This window comes from Ornithodoros turicata, unplaced genomic scaffold (genome assembly GCF_037126465.1).
Source record: "Ornithodoros turicata isolate Travis unplaced genomic scaffold, ASM3712646v1 Chromosome12, whole genome shotgun sequence".
NCBI classification, from domain to species: domain Eukaryota; kingdom Metazoa; phylum Arthropoda; class Arachnida; order Ixodida; family Argasidae; genus Ornithodoros; species Ornithodoros turicata.
The window spans coordinates 4,240,429-4,262,827 of NW_026999301.1; the positions used below are offsets into that span (position 1 = coordinate 4,240,429).

General features: G+C 43.4%; 1 protein-coding gene across 1 annotated transcript; it reads right to left on the reverse strand.

Annotated features, from left to right (window-relative positions):
* Positions 1-20,182: 20,182 nt before the first annotated feature.
* LOC135371633 (uncharacterized) lies at positions 20,183-21,424 on the reverse strand. The gene has a single exon (XM_064605621.1). It carries the CDS (start codon positions 21,422-21,424, stop codon positions 20,183-20,185), a length of 1,242 nt encoding a protein of 413 aa, XP_064461691.1.
* Between the last annotated feature and the right edge of the window lie 975 nt (positions 21,425-22,399).

Consider the following 22,399-nt stretch of genomic DNA (forward strand, 5'->3'; position numbering starts at 1 on the left):
TACCGATTTTTTAATTCCGAAAAAAGGAAAATAGACTATATAAAAAAAGGAAGACCTCGATAAAAGAAACTCAAGAAGGAGAAGGTATTTCCCCGAGAACGACGGGAAATGCTCTAAAAATCGATCTGAAGTTTGGGAAACGCTACACACCCCAGGCTAGCCTCGGATATCTCTACATATCAAGCAGGAAGACGTTTGCAGAGCGGTAGCAAAATGAATTCCCAAAGGCAGAGGAATCGCGGCTCTAGAACTGAGAATGAGGAATTTCCTCCCTTGGAAAAGAAAGAAAAAAAAAAGGCAACTAAGACAGCCCATAGAAGTAGATAACTCGGAGGATTCAAAGGTAGAAGATGTTCGTCAAAGTAGGGGATCATTGACCGAACTTGAGTCTGAGCTCCTTACTCAGGAGCAAAGGGGAAAAACCTCAAAAGAAAAAACCCAACAAATAGAAAACAAAGACAAAAAAGAGGTCAAACCAGCAGATTCATCTTCCGACGAGGGGGATCTCGCACAGACTAAAGCCCCTTCGCCTGCCAAAAAAGTAGAAAGAAAACTTAAGCAGCGAGAATGAAAACCAAAAGGAGCAGGGCTCACTTCAGGAGTTCTCGGGGAACGACAGCGATATTCAAGAAGAATTTAGCTTTGTGAGTAGATTAAAGGGAAAGGCTTTCGAACGGAAAGTTTGAACGGCCAGGAACACTTTCCGCAAACTCGACGGGAGAATCAATGAAAATGTCAGGGACGAGGTCCGTAATGTCATTGATGATTTTGAAAAATTAATCCGAGATGCTATATCTATGAATCGAGTCTATCAGGACAGATTGGTAGACCTCATAGCCCAGCAGCACAGTAGCAAAGAAGAAAAGAAGAAGATAAGCCAGCCCCCAGAAGCCAACCACCTCCGCAGAAGACCTACGTGGAAGCACTACATTCACCTCACACCCCTCCAGCAATCTCCAAGAAAGCATTGCTAGTGAAAGCTACGAATAACAACGACACAAGCACAGTTGAAAAACTACTCAAAAATAATTTGAGCCCTAGCTCTCTGGGGCTGGACAATGCGGAACTCATCAAAACAAAAAGAGGAGATATTGTGGTCAAATCCTCTTCAAGAGAAGGGATTGACGCTCTAGAAAAAGCCATTAACACGCACCCAGAGACTAAGGGTATCCTGAGTGTCAAGGAAGAGGCGAAATTTCGACCACGTTTGAGTCCCAGTGGTGTAGACCCTTCGGTGGAAGAGGATGACATCCTGAGGGAAATAAACGAAAGAAATCACCTCAACATCGAAGAAAAAGACTTCAGAGTTGTGACGAGCTTGAAGATCAAAGAAACTAGAACATGGATCATAGAGGTCTCCGGCCGTGTTCGAAACTCTTACCCACAAGAAAGAGATATACATAGGATGGCTTAGGGCAAGAATCGACCAGGCTATCTACGTAAAGAAATGCTTCAACTGCATACGCTACGGCCATGACACCAAGAGATGCGTAGAGAAAACCAGTAACACCTGCTACAGATGCGCCAGGCCTCACCAAGGGGACTGTAACCCCATGACCAGGCTTCACTGTCTCGCCTGCCAGCAGGTGAACCGTAAGTTCAAAACCAGGCACGAGTTGGGTCACGAATTTGGATCGACACGCTGTCCACAACACACCAGAATCCTTGCTATCCTACGTAGCAAAATTGACTACGCAACATAGGAGGTTCTTACTTCGACCCAACGAAACCGACAAGCACTTAATCTTTTCTTCAGATGGCTCTCCGGTTCCTACAAACCAACCAAGCACATTCTAAAGCTGGTTACCTTACTTTAGTTAAAACACTTAGATATTAACCCAAACTTAGTACTGATTCAAGAACCTCATAACCATGATTTATTTGCATCCTCCATCCCTTTAACTATTCAATAACTAAAACAGAAAAAAAAACCAAAAGTATGTATTGTAGTAAAAACAAGAGTATGACATCCTTCCTCTTTTAATCGGTCCAACCCTCATATTTACAAAATGGCATTACAGGGGAAAACCCTTTATTGTTGCTAACGTTTATCGCCCACCTGACCAAAACACAAATGAACTATTCATACTACAACAATATCTCTACCAAAATCAACATACAATGTTCATATTAGGAGGTGATTTTAATTCAAAAAACCCCTTATGGGGTGGAGTGGAGACCGATGAAAGAGGAGAAGAATTGGTAGATTTCATACTAGCTAATGACCTTACTGTGGTTAACAAACCCCATTCAAACCCCACCTTCCAAGGCGCCAGGGGAGTGTCTTGGATTGATGTCACTATGATATCTATTCAACACTTCACAGATAATTCAAACTGGACGGTACTAGACCTAGAGACCGGAAGTGATTATGGCTACATCTCCTTCGAGATATTTCTGAACAATAAAACCAATGTTAAAAATTGACAAAGACAGGTCAACTACGTCTAAATGCAATCTTAGATAAGGACACTTGGTTTTCATTTATGACCTCAAAATATACTACTGAAACACTAAATGTCGATTTGGCAATTCATTCGCTTAACAAGAGAGTAAAAAAATACACTGATGAATACAAAGTATTCATCAAAAACCACAAAAGAACCCTCTCTTGGTGGAACGATGATTTACGTTCCATCAGAACAAAGTGCCGTAAATTACGACGTCAATCACAACATTCTTTAAGAACAGGACTAAATACCGTCATACACATCATTTCTAAAAAAAAACGTTAGCACAATATATAAAAAAAGCTATAATACAGGCCAAAGCACTATCTTGGGAAGCCATATGCTCCTCAATAAAAAACTCCAACCCATACAATGATACCTACAAAATAATTACTAATAAAAACGAACGCATAGAACATATTCCAATTATAAAGAGAACAGATGCTGCTAAACACCTTCTAACATACCAAGTTGAATTTTTCCTTCTGCTATATAATGCAGCACTAACTCAGGGCACCTTCCCTGAATTATTGGAAAGTTGGACGGATCAGACTCATTCCACAACCAAATAGAGACATTCATCTTCCAAACTCTTATAGACCCATAGCCATTAAGCCTATCTTATCACGTATTTTTGAAAAATCATTTTCTCTATGCTTTACTACTTTTGTAACCAAAATCAACTTTTACGCCCCCAACAATTCGACTTTTCCCATAACAAATCCGCCACTGAGGCTTTAAATTTCATAACAAAAACCCTTAGAGATAATAAAAAGAAAAAATTACATTCCGTGCTCCTCTCCCTTGATATAAAAGGAGCTTTTAATTCTTTAGAGCATGAGATCATTCTTAAAAAACAAATAAAAAAATTCCAAACAACCTCCTCCAACTTATCATACAATATTTACAAAACAGAAGATTTCAATACAACACAAACACCGTTAACATTATCAAACATAACATTGGATGCCCTCAGGGCTCGCCTTTAAGCCCTCTCATTTCGAACTGGTCTATTGACTCCATCTTTAATATTAGTACCCAACACAATACCACGCTAACAACTTATGCTGACGACATCATTATCATATTTAATGGTACTTCTAGACTAGAAATTGAAAAAAATTGCTGCAAGTTATCTGGACAAACTTACTGAATGGGCTTCCTCTGTTAAGCTACAATTTACCCCCGAAAAAAAAAACAAATTCCTAACTATTCCCTATGGTAGTAAACTCCGATCCAGACCTCCCACTATTAAAATTATGAATAGAAATATTAAACACTCATCAGTTTTAAACATACTCGGAGTCAACTACGACAGTAATCTTTCTCTTATTCCTCACCTCGACATTATTAAACAAAAGGCTATAGACGCTACCGCAAGGCTCTCAAAATTTTGCAAAGCCCGCTCTGGAATTAAACACCCCATAAGGAGATCATTCTTTAAAAACATACCTCAACGTATAATACTATATGCCACACCCAGCTGGTGGAAAGACACCGATAACTCGCATCTCCTAAGAAAATTAAAATCAGTTCATAGGGCCTACAATCTCCACAGAACAACCAGAATCAACCAAAAAGACATTACCTCAGTCGAAATAGAAAGAACATTTGACCTATGGGCATTACACCGAGCAAAAATAGATTATATTGAATTTGATGAACCTGACAAGGTTCAGTACCATGGTCTCACCATCTTCACCGATGGCTCCAAATGCGACAACACTATTGGCTCAGCTTTTTGCGCTTTACTTAATAAAATACCTATACGTAAAGAAAAAACGACTTTCAATGACCAATATTTTTGATGTTGAACTTGTCTGAACTGATGCCCTCGAAAAAGCAGTTATATATATTAGCATTTAGCCTGCTCACACCAACTGTAGAATTTACTGTGACAGCAAGTCAGTTCTTTTATCTTTAAGAAATCATAGACACGATAACCCCAGAATTCATAATCTCAGAACTATTATAAGTAAGACCCGCGAAAAACATGACCTCACCTTCCATTTTATACACTCTCATACCGAGATTTTCGGTAACGATATGGCTGACAGCCTTGCCAATCAAGCAAGAAGTGAAGAAATTTCCTATCACGTACCACTGCCCAAAAAATTATTAAAAAACAACTTAAAATAGAAGCCATGGGAAAAACATTTAAAACCTGGGAGGAGAACTCTGGAAATAAACTCAAAATATGGCTCAAAAACACTAAGAATATCTCCCACATTCTAACTACCTCCCACTTTGTAACACAAATCTTAACAGGCCATGGAAATTTTCCATCATATCTTAGGAAATTTCGTATAAATCCTCAAGCTAAATGTAAATGCGGTGAACCAAATGCGGATAATTTACACTACATCCTAAATTGTCCTGATGCAGTGCATTTCAGAAATAGAATAGAGCAACACCTAAAATGTAAACTCAATAATTTAAATCCTTACAAACCATTATGCCTTTTCAACCCTTCAAGATTTAGCTATCTTTGTGATAACAAACTTAAATATTGAACTCTTTTCTGCACGATGAGACCATTTTTGAGCTCATGAACCAAAAAGCCTAGCAATAGGCGAGAGCTACAATATGTCCTCATCATTTAAGAAACATTCATCAATTTAAAACTAAATCTAAATCCATAAACTTGTATTCATAAAATAATGAATTAATAAACAATATTTCTTCTATAATATAATACTTTCTTACAGTCAAATACCTCACAACAACCAACAGCACCACAACTCCATCTTCCCAAGATTCAAGCAACTTCCTAACCTACAAACCTCAAGCTACATCTCAAGCCCACCTCGGTGCAAGACACACCGACTCTACTTTCAACTCTACTTATTAATATTTAATCTATAATACAGAAGACCTGTATTGATATTTAATTCACCTATGTATATTTCCACAAATCTACCTATGTAATATTCTTTTATCAACATCATTATCAATAAAAGCCGATGTCTTGTCGGTCTCTTCCCTTGGCTGTGGCTTCGCTGCACAGTGGATTCTCGTTCTACTCCTCTTTCTTTTCCCTTTACTATACATTTCCTACATTATACGGGTGGTACAGGGAAACTCAGTTTTTCTTATTTCGTCCCTCCTCCCCTACCCAAACCTCTATATCCCTATTTTTCTGTCCCTGAACGGATCGCGCATGAATGGATTAACGGACGTGTGTTTCCAGTGTGCGGTGCAGTGCTCCAACAATCTAGCCAAATCGGACAGTTCAACCGTCAATCCAACGGAAGGTGAAGTGGTTTCATATAGATGAACAATTCAGGCATCTAAGGTGAGCCGGATTTTCACCTGTACTGCCCGTTTCAAATAAGAATCAACAACTTTACCTACGAAGGGAGCTAAGCCTACTTTTGGCGAGGCCCACAGTGTAACTTCCGATCTATGACAGATAACTGCACAAGCAGTACATCAAAAGATGGATCTTGAGTTCCGATCTTCAAAAGTGCTTATTTATCAAAATCCGACCATTAGTTTTTAAGTTTTTACACGTGCAAGGGGGCCGCCATCTTGGTCGGGCACCGTCCTCACAACAGGAAGTACGCTAACGCCACCTATAGAAGCAACCCCCCCCCCCTAGATGTTCCTTCTGCCCTTCCTCTGAAGCCAACTGAAGCCCTCAGTAGGGCATATTATTTCTGCCCTCATTCCGCCAGCTAAAATCAGCTAAATCACTCAATTCGACCTATCTTTGGCCCTAATAATCGTAATTAAATGCGGTAAAGGGCCACTGGTAGATTGGAAATTAAGGAAGCTGAGGCAAAAGGAAACTCTACAGGGAAAGTCAAAAAGCCCGAAAAACGACTCCAAAGGGCCGAAAAATCGGTTTAAAGGTCGGGAGACCCACAAATCTGCCCAGAAACGCACTTTAATCTCAGAAAATGAGCTCTCTGGCTCCTCAGCTGTAGAATAAAGAGCGAACGTGTTACAACGACCTTAAGACATCAGCAAGATGCCTAGGAACAAACCAGAGGAAAGAAGAAAAAGGCAGGAATGCGACAACCTGACAAATGAAACCACGGCCACCTACCCAGAGACAGACTCGAGCACGGGGGACACAGAGGAAGATATAAATGAATCCACACAGAAGATAAAGAAGAAAAAAACGGAAGCAAAGGGAAAAAAGAAGAAAAAAAAAACAAAAGAAGAAAAAACCAGAACAAGACGGAGATAACAGTGAAGCATTCCCCCCACTTGGACAACAGCTCAATGAAGTAGCCGACAGCCATAAGGGGCAAGCGCAGGAAGACACCGCTGACTCATCACCTGAACACTGTGCAGACATCAATGATGCTCTCAAGGACCTCAGAAATCATTACATTGATGCAGAGCATGAGCTAGAGCTGATGATGATGATGATGATTGGAGTTTTAATGGCGCATTAACTACATAGGTCATAATGCACCACACTGTGATTAAAATAAGACTAGCAAGAAGTAGGTGCAGTACCTAAAAAAGAAGAGAAGTGACATCTCAAATACAAAACTAAAACTACACAAAACTTACAATTCCAGTGTCTCTTAGAAAATTAAAAATTCTACTGAAGGGGATAATAGCCTCATCGCCAAGCAAGAGCGATGGACGAAGAGGCAAAAAAAGCGTATAAAACTCTGTGAAATGATGCTGACCATGGATTTCGTGGTGTGGGCAGGTGATAAGAATGTGGATGACAGAGAGGAGTTCGCCACAGTGCTCACACAGTGGCGGCTCTTCTCCACAGAGTAAAAATTTGTGCGTGAGGAAGGTGTGGCCTATCCGCAACCTTGTTCTCAGAACACTCAAGAGACGATTTTCCTGGCGGTTTCCATAACTTTGGATGTGTTGCTTAACTAAGTGTAGTTTGTTGTGTGTCTGAGTGTTCCAGAAACTCTGCCATTTTGAATACAGTGATATCCTAAGTGCTGACCTAATATCATGCATCGGTATCTCGAAAGAACTGATGTCTTTTGAAGCTGCAGCAGCAGCAGCGCGGTCCACAACCTCATTGCCTTGTATGCCTGTGTGACTACGCACCCAGCATAAAATAACTGAATATCCCCTCTTTTGTGCCACACTCACTAAGGACTGTGCACGCTGAATCAGAAAATTCTTTGGTTTGCGTATGCAGCAAATAGCATTTACAGAACTTAAAGAATCTGTATATATAACTGCAGAATTGATACAGTCTTGTAGAATGTGCCTAAGTGCAAGGATGATTGCATAAATCTCTGCGGTAAAGATAGATGCTATAGTGATTATACGATGTGACCTCACACATGTGCCAGAAGTCATGGCACAGGTCACACCTGCACTAGACTTTGATCCGTCAGTGTAAATTTCTGTGTGAGTCCCAAAACTTTCCCTCACGTGTTCAAATTCTTGCTGTAGCACATGTGTAGAGGTGTTGTCTTTGCTGTATTTAGTCAAAGAGGTATCATGCCTTGGAAGTGGTTCCCAAGGTGGGACCACCTTCCCATATTCAACAACTTGGCAATTATAGGAAGAAAAATTGTGATCCCCAATATCTCGTTCAACTCTCATCGAAAGAGGGGGGACTACTGAAGGCCTGTTAATAAACAGCTGTTTGAAACGTGTACTTTTAACACAAGTCAGTGCAGGGTGTTGTGCATAACTCCTTATTCTTAGAGCATATGACACTCCAAGATAAAATCGTCTTCTATTCAACGAATATTCATGGGATTCCACGTACAGACTTTCGACTGGAGATGTTCGGAACGCACCAAGGATAAGCCTGAGCCCTTGGTGATGAACAGGGTCTAGGGCTTTCAATACAGATTGGCGGGCTGAGCCGTAGACGATAGACCCATAATCTATCTTGGACCGAATGCAGGCACTATATACACGGCGGAGTGTCTCCTCGTCTGCACCCCAAGATCTATGAGAGAGGATTTTCAGTAGATTCAGTGACTTCACACATGTTGCCTTCAGGTTTTGAACATGGGGCTTGAAGGTGAGCTTTGAATCGAACGTAATGCCAATACATTTGCATTCTGATTTCACAAGAATGTCTTGTTCATTAAGTTGCAGCGCAGGAGACGGAAACACTCCTCTGATTCTCGAAAAATGAACGCAGATTGTTTTTTCAGGAGAGAATTTAAACCCATTATGTGAGGACCATTTTGCCATTTTATTTACACAGAGTTGCATCTGTCGTTCACATCTGGGTAAGCTCGCTGAACAACAAGATATCTGGATGTCATCCACATACAAGGAAAAAGATATAGAGGGTGGGATGACACTGGCTATAGAGTTGATTTTGATAAGGAATAATGTGACGCTCAGAACAGAGCCCTGCGGGACACCATTCTCTTGCACGAACAAACGGGATAAGGTAGTTCCCAGCTGAACTCTGAATGTTCTGTGTTGTAGGAAATCAGCAATACATTTAAAGAGACGACCCCGTATACCGAACGAATGGAGATCCTGTAGGATGCCATATCACCACGCAGTGTCGTATGCTTTCTCCAAATCAAAGAAAACTGACAAGCAGTGTTGTCTCCTGACAAAAGCTTCACAGATGGTTGTTTCTAGACGAACGAGGTGGTTCATGGTGGAGCACCCCATGCGAAACCCACACTGAAATTCTGATAGGCACTTATTCATTTCAAGAAAATAAACCAGTCGGTTATTGACCATTCGCTCAAAGGTTTTGCCTATGCAGCTTGTCAAAGCGATGGGACGATAACTGGCAGGACAAGAGGCTTCCTTTCCGGGTTTCAGGACGGGGATTATGGTGGCAATTTTCCATGCAGAAGGTAGTGTCCCCTGTATCCAAACGAGGTTGAAGAACTGAAGTAAACATTTTTTTGATATGTCAGACAAGTTCTGTAGCATTGAGTATGCAACACGGTCTGGGCCAGGAGCAGTCGCTTTTGCTGACAACAAGGAGCGTGACAATTCTACCATGGTGAAAGCCTGGTTATATCCAAAACAGTCTCCGCCATTTACTGGAATCTTTTGTTTTTCGGATATTTGTTTAATTTTTAGAAATTCACTGCTACAATGGGAGGAACTTGAAATGCTTTGGAAGTGTTCCCGAAGTGCATTAGCCTGTTCTTCTAAACTTTCGCATAACTGACCATTAACTTCTAAAAGAGGGACTGAATGACTGATATGTTCTCCTCTGATTTTACGAAGTCTGTCCCATACGATTTTGGACGGGGTATTACCAGGGGAATGAACGTGTAGTATATTTCTATTGTTTGGAAAAACTCACGTGACCTCTGACGTCGGGCCAATCGTTGGGCCTCGGCAGAGTAGTTTCTTGCTTTGTTTTATTTTGTCTCCCTTGGTGACGGGTGACGTAAAGCGACGCTGCCGAGGCGTTCTTTTTCCCTTTCCCCTCTGTTCTCTCCCCTGCTTTGGCGGTTCTGGATTTTCGTTCGCATCCAGTGAAATAAGAAAAAACGCGGAAGCGTTGGCTCTTTCTGATGCACAAGGTGCTTTATTTTTCGGGATTGGTATTTCTAAATCACACATATGCAGTCTTCTGTATCTGCGCCAAACACAAACTTCACATGAACATTGTTTCTGAAGTTTCTGTAATATGCCGAAGCAACTTCGCATTCACTGTTAGCTGATATGTCTCACGTGGAAGATTCCACAGTAGATCAGTAAATCACTGCACAGGCACACACATTCACAAATCCAGCATGACAGAAAACATGTCCATATCCCTTTGCTGCTTGTGTAGTGTCATATGTCAAGGCTGACCCGTCACAAAGGAACCTGTGCAGCTGCTAAGCCAAAAGATGATGTTCCAACCACTCAGAGTGGCATATCCATTCTATTGCGTCCATGCAGATGCTTTTCTGAAGCAGATATGAGTTGAGCAGTACCTAGTTGATACCTGAGCAAGAAAGACCAGAGCAGGGATCAGAAAACGTGATTAGAAAACTAAAAATTCTACCGGCCGAAATGTTGCGTATATGCCACAGGTGCGGTGCTATGCTATGCTACGCTAAGCGGCAGAATGGAATAGGAACTGACTTACCAGCCATCGAGTGGAAAAACACAATATTGACCCTTCTTGCATCGTTGTCGCGCCAAGCAAGCGAAGCAGACCTGCCTCCTACTCATCTATCACTGAATTTACTTGCAGAAGTATCCAAGAGGATTCGAGTTTTGCAGAGTCGGTATCGACGGGCACTAAAAACCATTCAAAGCGGTACCGGCAAAGATGCTTTGCGTGCGTCCCTGCTGCACCATATTTCGAAACTTTACGGCGAGCTGCTCCGGCAGGGGATTGAACGTGTAGTATATTTCTATTGTCGGGAAAAACTCACGTGACCTCTAGCGTTGGGCCAATCGTTGGACGACGGTTGAGTAGCTTTTTCGCTTTGCTTTTTTCTGTCTCCCTGGGTGACCTGTGACGCTGGCGGTTCCTTTCCCTCTCTCATCTGTTCTCTACCCTCTCGCCCGCTTTGGCGGTTCTGGATTTTCGTTCGCGTCGAGTGAAATAAATAACAAAATGCGGAAGCGTTGGCTGTTTCTGTTACACGAACTGCTTTATTTTTCGAGATAGATATTTCCAAATCACAAACTGCAGCCTGCTGTAGCTGTGCAAAACACGAACATGATATGAACATTGTTTCTGAAGTTCGAATGATATGCCGAAGCAACTTTGCATTCACTGATGCCTCACGTGGAAGATTTCACAGTAGAACAACAGTATATTGGCTGCACAGGCACACACATTCAGAGATCCGGCATGACAGAGAACATGTCCATATCCCTTTGCTGCTTCTGTAGGCGCCTGGTTGACCCGCCACAAAGGAACTTGAGCAGCTGCTATGCCGAAAGATGATGCTCCAATCACTCTGAGTGGCTTATCCATTCTACTGTATCCATGCAGATGCTATTCTGAAGCAGATATCGGTTGAGTGCTTATACCTGAACAAGAAAAATAGGGATCAGAAAAGTGAAAACCAAAAATTATACCTGACAAAATGCTGCGTATGCCACAGGTGTGGCGCTATGCTATGCTAAGCGGCAGAATGGAGTAGGAAGTGACTTACCTGTCATCGAGTGGGTAGCGGAAAAACGCAGTATTCGTGTCCTTCTTGAATCGTTGTCGCACCAAAGCAAGCGAAGCACGCCTGCCTTCCACTTATCTATCACTGAATTGACTTGCAGAAGTATCCATGAGGCACCGAGCTTTTCTGAGTCTGTATCGACAACATGTTAGGGAAGGACACTAAAAACCACCCAAAGCGGTACCGGCATAGATGATTTGCTTGCGTCCCTGCTGCATCCAACACATTTCGAAACTTTGCGGAGAGCTGCTCGGTTGCTCCGGCACCGCCGACACGGTGTCGCCGGGTCGCCCGCTTGAGCGCGCCAAGGAAAGTTCATAATTTCAAACCAACCAATGAGCGCTCGCATACCGGGGGAGCGGCCTCAGGAGCCAATGGGATGCTCTCGGTGGAGAACTCGCGCTTCGACGTAAAAATTTTGACGTTTCATGACGTTTGATGACGCGAAAGGCTCGCAGCGCCTCACTTTAGTCCGCAAAGGAACTCGCGAGTTTCATCCCTTGGTATTACAAGATAAAGACGATACAAAAATTCGCCAAGAGGATCGTTTAGCCTGTTTTCGTGTCCACCTGGCCTTTGCTCTTGCCTTTTTGAAAAGTAAAAGATTATCTGAGGTGGGGTATCTCCGAAATGTACCCCATGCACGATTTTGAAGTTTGCGAGTTTCCTCGCATTCATTATTCCACCAGGGTTTAGGTCGTTTTGGGAGGCGACCACTTGTCTGGGGAATGGATACTGTTGCTGCATCAAGTATGATGTTGCTGATAAGACAATTAGCTTCTTCTATTGTTACACTATCAATAGGAATTAAACATAGGTCACTTCTTTCTGAAAACTGCCTCCAGTCGGCCAGTTGGAGTTTCCATCTAGGAGGGCGTGTTGTCAGAGTGTTCACTGGCGTAAGATATTTTAACACCACTGGGAAGTGATCACTCCCCAGTGGATTTTGTTTTACAGTCCATTCTATCTCCAGAAACAAGGATGGACTGCAAAAAGACATGTCTAAGGTTGAGAGAGACTGACTTGAAGAATGTATGTATGTAGGTGCCCCTGTGTTTAAAAGACAGGTGGATGTTGATAATAAGAACTTCTCTAAAATTTTCCCTCGAGTGTCAGTTCTCGTACTGCCCCAAAGTGGATTGTGAGCATTAAAGTCACCTAGAAGTATAAAAGGACTTCGAAGTTGGCTGCATTAATCTTCTAATTCTTTTTGTGTAGCAGTGTCTGACGGTGGCAAATAGATTGAGCAGATGGTGACAATTCTGTCTAGATACATCTGCACAGCTACAGCTTCCAAGTCTGTAACTAGGTGTACTGCTTTGGTTGGGAGAGATCCTCGTGTGACGATCGCAACACCACCAGATGCTCGGGTGGCGTCAGTTCGATCTTTTCGAAAGATATTGTGTCTTCGCAGTGGATTTTGTGTTTGTGTATTCAGATATGTTTCTTGAAGACAAAAGCATGATGTGTTATACTTCTCGAAAAGATCGTTGATGTCATCTAGATTAGAGAGCAGCCCTCGGCAATTCCATTGGAATCGTGTGTTGCATAATGATTGCAGTAAGAAGAAAGACGCCTGTCAATAACTTTTGCCGACTAGAAAGAGCTTCCATTACCTATTTTTCTGTTGGGGGTGTGACCCGCGGCCTTGTGGTTTTCTTTCGTGCAGCCGCAAGCTCCTTGTCAGATCTGTCAGGGAGTGACCCGCTCCCCGACAGACTAAATCTATTCTTTTGGGGGGCTTGGGAGCTCGTGTTCGCAAAGGAGCGCTCAGAGCTCGTCTCGTCCTCGCAATCCATGGTTGTCACCTCCGTGGACTGTGAGGACAGAAGTGGCGTCGGTGTTAGTGACGCCACTGGAGTTTCGGGGACTGGAGGTGGATGTGCACCTCGTTGAACTTCATTTGTGGTTGTCTCTGTCAGTAGTAATTGCCCGGTCTGTGTGTATTGTGTTATTAGTTTCAGTTTGTTTCACGGCTGTGGCAAAAGATTTTTCGAAAAAGATGGGGGCTACTTTTTTCCTTGCTTCTGGGTAACTGATGTTCTGTGTAACCATTTGTGTAACCAACCTGTGTGCCATTTTTCACCTCTCCGATTTTAGAACCAAGGCAGCCTTGTAGGAGAATGGCGACGCCCGCGACAATGTTCACAATATGGCAGGAGTCCACCATAGCTAGAACCGACACCGGGAGCTCTTTTGGTCACTGACGACACGTACTCAGAGTTCGACATATTCAAATTCGACAGCCGAGCAAACCACTATCTGCAATGTCAACAGAATCCTGATACCCAGCGAAAAATACAGCAAGCGATTCGCCCGGACTCGGTACTCTCATTCCTAGGCCTCCGCAAAGAACAACACGCTTCTGGGAACTATTTTCATACGCGGGAGCAAGAAGCCTTCGCTGCCCGTGCCTGACAGGCAGCCGTGCCTGTCGACCAGTCAGGGACGATTAATTTTGAAAGTTTGAATCCGAAGCGTTCATATCACAACAGTTTATTTCTACTAATTTTTACACCGTGGATTTTTGCGTGATTTTTTTAGGAGTTTATTATCGAAGTCTATCTTGCGAAGTGTAAACCAGAGTGAGCACTACCTCTGATGTACCAAACGACCTCGGAGAGTCTCGGCGAGGAAAACGGAAGCTTGGTGAATAAAAAAAGATACCAAAGAAGGATAAATTCCTTAAAACTAGCAAAAATAAATAACAACACCATAGAAGGGATCTAAACAGGGAAGGAGGTGTCGAAGAGGTACTAGTACTGGACACCTTATAACTTTAGTCCTAGGAAACGTATCAAAATAAGGTCGAAACTAAAATAAAGATAAAAGAATAAGGATCTACATAGAAAAGGAAAGTAACCGAGGGAAAGCAAAAATCTCGTAAAATCAATAGAAATTGCCGAAAATCCCAGTTGAAGTTGATACATACATCCCTCGGGCAAGTAAAATGCTAGAAACCTTATAGCCCTAAATATGGAAACTGACCCCAAAGGAGGAGACGATCGGGACGTGGAATCGACTGATGAAAGCTCGGATTCAGATGAGGGGGTACTCACACCAATGGATGTAAGTAACGAACAGGGAGAATGTAAACCTAAAAGAGGGAGAAAGCCAAAGAAAGAAAAAAGGAAAAAGACGAGTGCCGGTGACAGTTCTAAGGAGAAGTGTTCAACAAGTGAAATGATCATGGCATCCCAAGAAAAAAAGAACACAGAACGAGTTGGGAAAACTAAAGAACAGAGTGATGATGATGATGATTCAGGTTTTTATGGCGCACAGACAACTAAGGTCATAGACTAAAGAACAGAGTATCGAAGCCAGACTGAGAGGACTGAGGGACAAATACATAGATGTTGAACAGACAATCCCGATAAAGCATAAACAAGAAGTACGAGGAGTTTTCCATGAATATGAGGCCCTGGTAAGGGAACTCGAGTTAAAATTAATGGAAACAAAGGTAAGGGCCAATATGGCTGAAGAAGAAAGAGAGGTTGTACTTGCAGATAGGGAGATAACCATTAGGAATCTGGAGGCAGTGACTAAAAACTTAAATGAAACAGAAGGAAAAATATCCATTCTAAAGGAGGAACTAAAGAAGGAAGAGAGTAAAGTGGAGACCCTTGAACTCAAAATGAGTGAACTCCCCAAAACGACCTACGCGCAAGCGGTGGGATCGACTCCAGATCCCATCAAATACAAAGATAAACCCACTATAGAAGTGGCATTTATGCACGCGAAAGATAAGAGAACCCAAGAGGAAATAGCTATCCTACTGAGAGGACACATCAACCCCTGAGAAATCGGTATTCCAGATGCCACGTTGCAACCTATGAAAAACTGAGGTATTATTGTTAAGTCCCGACACATAAACGGTTTGGAAAAATTGGTAGAAGAAGTGAACAAAAACGAGCAAACGTCTGGAGTACTCCAGGCGGCGCTACCAAAGAAGAGAAAACCCAGACTGCGCATAGCAGGGGTTGAAAAACGCATAACCAAAGACATCCTGCTAGCAACAATTAATCTCAAAAATGACCTGAAGATACAACAGGATGATTTCACTATTATCAAAGAAATCAAAATGGGCCGCACCACAACGTATATAGTAGAAGTGGTATTAGAATCAGCTAAAGCCCTACTGGAGAAAAGAAATCTATACGTGGGATGCTCGGAGTGCAGGGTTAGCGAGGAGGTCATGGTAAAGAGATGTGGGAGATGTCTTTTATACACCCACAACACCAGGGATTGCAAAGACGAGAGATCAAGATGTCACCTGTGTGGAGAGGCTCACATGGCAAAAGACTGTCAAGAAAGAAATGGTGAATACTATAGTAGACCATGCGGTTATGCTAACACCATGAAAGGTGCTAACCACGATACCTTCCATTCAACCTACTCCCGGGAATGCCCTGAATATAAAAGGGAACTAGCCCTAACAAAGAAAAGAATGGGCATGTAAATTCAAAATTTCACTTTACTCAACATGCTAAATTTTTTACAAATTAATACAGCCAGAAGCAAGGCAGGTATAAACAACTGTTATGCTACAATGAAAGAATTAAATACAGACATAATTTGTATTCAAGAACCCTATATTAAAGAGAAAAAATTCCAGGATATCATCCCTAATTGTAAATTCTTCTGTGCAAATGAAAATCCAAAAACTGTAATTATTTGTAGGGACAAATCTTTGATTATTTTCCTTTAAGTATTTCAAAAAACCAGATCATACTGAAATGTTCCAATAAAACTAGAACCTTCATCTTGATTAACCTGTATTTTGAACCCTCTTCAGACATTACGGAAAACTTATCAATTCTAAATAAAGAAATAAACCAATTCAAAGGGGCAACCATAATCATAACCGGAGACTTTAACGCCAAAAATACCCTATGGGGTGGTAATGTTACCGACGAAAGAGGTGATGATGATGATGATGTTTGGGTTTTTTGGCGCAAAAGCAACGAGGACTAGAGAGCGCCAAAACAGAGGTGAGATATGTTATGGTCTAAACTAAGGGGCTAAAGTGGGGATATCTTATATGTCACTGAGACAACCAATGTCTTTTAAAAAATTGCATACATTACTAAAAGGAACAACAGCCTGATCACCGAGCAAAAGGGCTGGGTGAAAAGGTAAATACTGATCATAAAATTCTTTAAAATATCTACGGCGGTGCTGTTCATGCAATGGGCAGGTGATCAGCATGTGCAGCACAGTGAGCTGCACACCACAAACTGTACAACAGGGTGGGTCCTCCCCACGAACCAAGAATCCGTGCGTGAGGTATGTGTGGCCAATTCTGAGGAGACTTCGCAAGACGTCATGCAGCCGACATTCTAAACTGCTTACACGGGCCCCACAGTGGGGCTTGATGACATGAATCTTATTTTGTTCCTGTGTGTCACAGAGGTGTTGCCATTTGGTGTCTATGTTTGCCTTTAAAGAGCGCCTGAATTCTTCATATGGGATGTCAAAAGGGGTAATGTCGGCGGTGAGAGCAGCAGTGGCCGCTCTATCTGCACACTCGTTGCCATGGATGCCCACATGCCTTGGCACCCAGCAAAGGATCAAAGAATACCCTTTATTGCAAATTGTCCATGCCAAACACTGTGCTCTGTGTACAAGGAAGTTTTTCCCCGTCCTCAGACTACATATAGCATGTAATGAGCTTAAGGAGTCTGCGTAGATTACTGAAGACTTCGTGCAATTCTGCAAAATGAAGTTCAGTGCTAGGATGATTGCATAAACCTCAGCACAGAAGATAGATGCAACATTCTTTAACCTGTGATATCTTATTTCTGTCTCGGACACCATAGCGCATGACACCGCTGTGTTTGTCTTTGATCCGTCAGTATATATCTCAACATGGCCTCCAAAGCTCTCCCGCAGATGCTGAAACTCGTGCTGAAGCTGAATCAGAGGTGTTTCATGTTTATTGTATTTTGCCAGTGTGAGGTCGCACCTGGGGGGTACTGCCCACGGAGGAATTCTGCGGCTGAACTCTAATAGCATAGAGTCATAGGCAGTGAAATTATAGAACTCGATGTCCCTCTGCATCCGCATACTGAACGGGGGAATACTCCTCGGTTTTCTTATGAACAGCTGTTTTAAGTGCGTGCCTTTGACGCAAGGGAGGGCAGGGTGTTGCGGGTAGCTCCGGATTCTTAATGCGTACATGGCTGCAAGGTAGAATCTCCGCATCTCCAAAGACCACTCATTGGTCTCGACGTAAAGACTCTGGACTGGTGAGGTTCGGTAGACGCCGAGGACAAGTCGCAGTCCTTGATTATGCACAGGGTCTAGTAGCTTTAGGACTAACTGACGGGCCGATCCATACACAATAGAACCATAGTCAAACCTTGAACGGACCACCGAGATATATATACGGTATAGCGTTTCGCGATCGGCACCCCAGGACCTATGTGACAATACCTTAAGTATGTTCAGTGATCTGACGCACTTGACCTTTAGTTGTTTGACATGTTGTACAAAGGTGAGCTTACTGTCAAAGTGAACACCAAGAAATTTATGTTCGTGTGCAACAAGCAGATTGTGACCATTCATCTTGAGGTCAGGTTCTGGGACAATTCCTCTAGCCCTTGAGAATGGCACACAAACTGTCTTATTGGGTGAGAAGGTGAAACCATTCTTTGTAGACCATTCGGAGAGTTTGTTTATAGTTAACTGGAGTTGTCTCTCGCACATGGCCATGCTTCTGGATCAAAACGAGATTTGAATGTCGTCGACATGTAAGGAGTAGGCTACGGAAGGTGGGATTGCATTGGCAACAGAGTTCATCTTGACGATAAACAAGGTAACACTAAGGATCGCCCCCTGTGGTACACCATTCTCCTGGATAAAAAGGTGTGATAAAGCTGTACCAAGCTGCACTCTGAAGGTCCTTCCTTGAAGGAAGTTGGCAATGCATCGTAACAAACGGCCTCGTACCCCCAACGAATGCAAGTCTACGAGGATGCCGTGACGCCACGTGGTGTCATAAGCTTTTTCGAGGTCAAAAAATACCGACACGCAGTGCTGTCCTTTTACAAAGGCTTCACGAATGGTAGTTTCCAAGCGGAGGAGATGGTCAGTTGTTGAACAGCCTGCTCGGAAACCGCACTGGTATCGACTAAGGCACTCGTTTTCCTCAAGAAAGTGTACCAAACGATTGTTCACCATTCGCTCAAAAGTTTCGCCTAAACAGCTGGTGAGCGCGATAGGCCTGTAGCTACCAGGTGATGATGGGTCCTTCTCCGGTTTAAGGACAGGGATAATTGTAGCTACCTTCCACTGAGATGGAAGACATCCTTCTCTCCAAACCAGGTTGAAGAATTGTAAGAGGCGTTCCTTCGATGTACCCGACAGATGGCGTAGCATAGAATAAGTTATCCTGTCTGGACCCGGTGCTGTGTCTTTTGAAGGAGGTAACGCCCTTAAGAGTTCAGACATGTTAAAGGGCATGTCATATGCACTGTTGTCACTACCACCATTTAAAATGCTGCGTTTCTCAGCACGCATTTTGACCTTAAGAAACTCCCTGCTGTAGTGGGAGGAGCTAGAGATATTCTGAAAGTGTTCCCCCAGGACATTAGCTTGTTCTTCCAAGCTCTCACAAGGGCTATTATTAATTTGCAAGAGAGGAATAGAAAGGCCTCGATAATCTCCCCTGATTTTTCTCAGCCTTTCCCATACCTTTTTGGAAGGTGTGTTACTATTCAGTGACGAGATAAAATTTCTCCAGGATTCTTTTTTAGACTGTTTCCTTGTCCATCGTGCCTTAGCTCGAGCCTTTTTAAAAGCAAGTAAGTTTGCCACAGTTGGGTACCTTCGGAAAATACCCCACATGCGATGTTGCTCCTGGCGGGTCTTTTTGCACTCATCCGTCCACCAAGGCTTCGGCCGCCTTGGTAGACGACCAGATGTTTGCGGAATAGAGAGAGAGGCTGCGCTTATTATTGTATCTGTAATGACGTTACTTGCATTTTGAGCAGTCATTCCCTCTAAAACAAAAGACGGACTACACATCGAGATGTCAATTGAAGAAAATAATTGCGTGGAGCTGTTTACATACGTTGGTGACCCTGTGTTCAACAGACAGAGCGGTCGTGCAAGTAGAACTCGCTCGAACATCCTGCCACGAACGTCAGCCTTCCTGCTGTCCCACAGTGGATTGTGCGCATTGAAGTCTCCCAGTAAAATAAACGGCTCGGGTAGTTGATCTAGGAGTTTCTCAAATTCTTTTTGTTCCGCGGCAACTGAAGGTGGAAGGTATAAAGAGCATACTGCTATAACAGTATCGAAACAGATTTGTACAGCAACTGCCTCGAGTGTTGTTGTGAGTCGGACATTTCGCGCAGGAAGTTCCTTTCGAGTCAGCACTGCAACACCTCCTGCTGCTCGTCCTGCGTCTACCCTGTCTCTCCGGAAGATGTTGCATTGTCTTAAAGGATTGGAAATTTCAGGGTAAAGGTATGTCTCTTGCAAACAGAAACAGGTGGAATTATGTTTTTATCATGGATGTCTTCAATGTTTGTGGTAAGACCCCCGGCAATTCCACTGTATACTGCTAGTAGGAGCCATGAGGAGTACGAGGAAGAGGAGGAGAATAAAAGACCGCTGTTTCATTTGAGTGTGTGTAGGGATTTGCTTAGGCATCTTGTAAGAGAAGAGCATTCAGGGAGGTAGCACTCTTGGTGGGGCCAGTTTGCTTTTGTCCCTGGGTTTATTCCCCCTTCCTCTGCCACCAGTTTTTTCTCTTTGCTCTCTCACCTGAGAGGTCATGCCTGGAAGGCTGGATGACGACTTCTGCGACATGCAGTCGTCGCCATCGAGCTCCATGTCCTGTGCAATACTCTGGGAAGGGCTTTCAGCAAACCCATCCCAAAGAGAAAGCGTGCTGCCAGCCTCCTTCGAGGTGCCAGCTGCATCTTCCTGCTCAGCACTTTGGCTGGTCAGGGAAACTGAAGGGGACACCTGAGTGTCCGTGGGAACATGATGGGGAGTCTGCAGTGGAGGCCCAACAGTTTGGGTCTCCACCGACTTTCTGGGTGGTGCGACTCCCCTACGCACCACCTCAGAAAAAGTGCCGTTTCTTTGAAAATCTAGCTGCGCACGTGCCGCTTTGAAGGTCAAATTTTGTTCAGTTTTTATTTTGAGAACTTCTTTTTCATCTTTGAAACGTGGACAAGTTCTAGAATATGCAGGGTGATCACCCTGGCAGTTCACACAATGGAAAGCGTTGCCGCACGACTCTTGACTGTGGTTGGTACTGGCACATTTCGGACAGACCAGCTGCCCACGACAAACCTGGGAATGGTGGCCAAAACGTTGGCACTTGAAGCACCGTTTAGGGTTTGGTATGTACGGGCGGATACGACAGTTAACATACCCGGCCTTTATCTCCGGTGGGAGAGCATGAAGTTGAAGTGTCAGAATTATATGCTTTGTGGGAATCTCTTTGTTGTCCCTTCGTAGGACTATGCTTTTTGCACTAACGACACCTTGCTCTTTGATTCCCTCCTCAATCTCAGACTCTGTACATGACAGAAGCTCATCCACAGAGATGACCCCCTTCACCATATTAGAAGTACGATGTGCGGTGACAGAGACCAAAGTCTCGCCAATCTTTCCAAGGGACATTAGCGCCGAGCTCTGCTGTCTGCTCTGGATCTCGACCTGGATGTCACCCGAGCCAAGCTTCTTGGCATTGTATGCCTTTCCGATAGCCTGTTCAAGTGTCTTTGCAACAAGAAAGGGAGATATCTTGGAGAGGGGTTTTTCTTGATTATCAGAATGTATAACAAGGATTTTAGGGAACCATGGCTCTTCAGGTTTTGCTGCGATCTGCAGTGTGCGTACTTCGTTGCGGCTCCTCTTAAAGGGCCGATCATTCGTTTTGGCTGTTTGATGATCCATGCCATGGGAGTATGATTCGGTGTAGAAGGCGTGCCACCCACCACGGAGCCCAACTCAGGGAACATGTCCCACACGCTAACACTACCTCTACGCTATACCCAAGTGCAGCTTCTCAAAGACAGAAAGCACTGCCCAAGGTTGACCCTTGCCGCCAAAGAGGGTGAAAGGAGAAGGGGGATAGAAGAGAGGGTAGAATGGAAAAGCAATGAAAAGGAAGATGGCGACTAGCTGAATAATCCTGGCCGGGCCTTCCAGGACCACCCGTCTATGGGAAGCAGGGGCCAAAGCGGTGTGTTGCTTTCTCGGAGGGGCTCAGAAGGGTTCTAAACAACATCCGGGTCCACTCAACCGCCAGGATCCCCCTTTCCCCAGACACGGGAAAGCCACGCACAGCTATACGTGGGGGTCTCCCTCCTGCGGCGACCCAACCGTGAGTGCAGGAGGGGGCTACTGCGGCTGCTGCCGGGCGATGGGGGCGCCAAGTTCCCGACGCCGGGTCGACGAAAGAGGAGAAGAAGTATTAGATTTTATAATAGGAAACAACCTAGCACTAAGAAATCACAGTGCATCCTCTGCGACTTTTCATGGACCCTGTGGCAGATCATGGATTGATCTAACGATCATTTCAGAAAGGGATTTCCAATTAATCAAACATTGGACAGTGAGTGATATCCCCTCATGTTCAGACCACAGATACATTATTTTCAATGCCCTTAATAAAGAAAAAAAAACTCAATATGGAAACTAACCAAAAAAGGACAGATACGATTAAACCAGAAAATTATAAAGGACAAATGGTTTACAATGATTTCAAAAACAGAACTACAAACGAGAGATGATATAGATACAGTAGAAGCAACTTATAAAAAATTGACTTATATAGGAAACAATGTATGCGTAGAATAACACCTAGAGGAGATACTGTTGAATGGTGGATCAAAGAGTTAACAATTGATTGATTGATTGATTATGTGT

Bases quoted from the DNA above. Each gene is read 5' to 3' on its own strand.
- LOC135371633 (XM_064605621.1), bottom strand. From the start codon at position 21,424: ATGGATCATCAAACAGCCAAAACGAATGATCGGCCCTTTAAGAGGAGC.